Source organism: Penaeus monodon, chromosome 29 (genome assembly GCF_015228065.2).
Source record: "Penaeus monodon isolate SGIC_2016 chromosome 29, NSTDA_Pmon_1, whole genome shotgun sequence".
Taxonomy (NCBI): domain Eukaryota; kingdom Metazoa; phylum Arthropoda; class Malacostraca; order Decapoda; family Penaeidae; genus Penaeus; species Penaeus monodon.
Window position 1 is genome coordinate 34,022,296 of NC_051414.1, and position 226 is coordinate 34,022,521.

At 69.9% G+C, this 226-nt stretch overlaps 1 protein-coding gene across 1 annotated transcript in view; it reads right to left on the reverse strand.

Annotated features, from left to right (window-relative positions):
* Positions 1-226, reverse strand: part of LOC119591853 (tyrosine-protein phosphatase 10D-like) — a 42,939-nt gene that overhangs the window by 2,563 nt on the left and 40,150 nt on the right. The window contains exon 4 of the mRNA XM_037940597.1: positions 24-127. Coding sequence (XP_037796525.1) covers positions 24-127 — 104 coding nt within the window. The remainder of the gene's footprint in view (positions 1-23; positions 128-226) is intronic.

Sequence of the window (226 nt, forward strand, 5' to 3'; positions counted from 1 at the left end):
CACCCCAGCCCGCCCCGACTCACCCTGTAGTGCGAGTAGACCCCCGACGGGTACGGCGGCTGCCACAGCACCAGCATCGTCGTCTCGTTGCGGAACCACACGATGAAGCGCCCGGGCGTGTTGGGACCTGCGGGAAGGATGCGTGAGAAGATGCCCGGGTTTGAGCGTGCCCACTCGTGCCCTCCGTGTCCCCCCCACCCCCCACGCCCCGCCCGGAGGTGGAGGA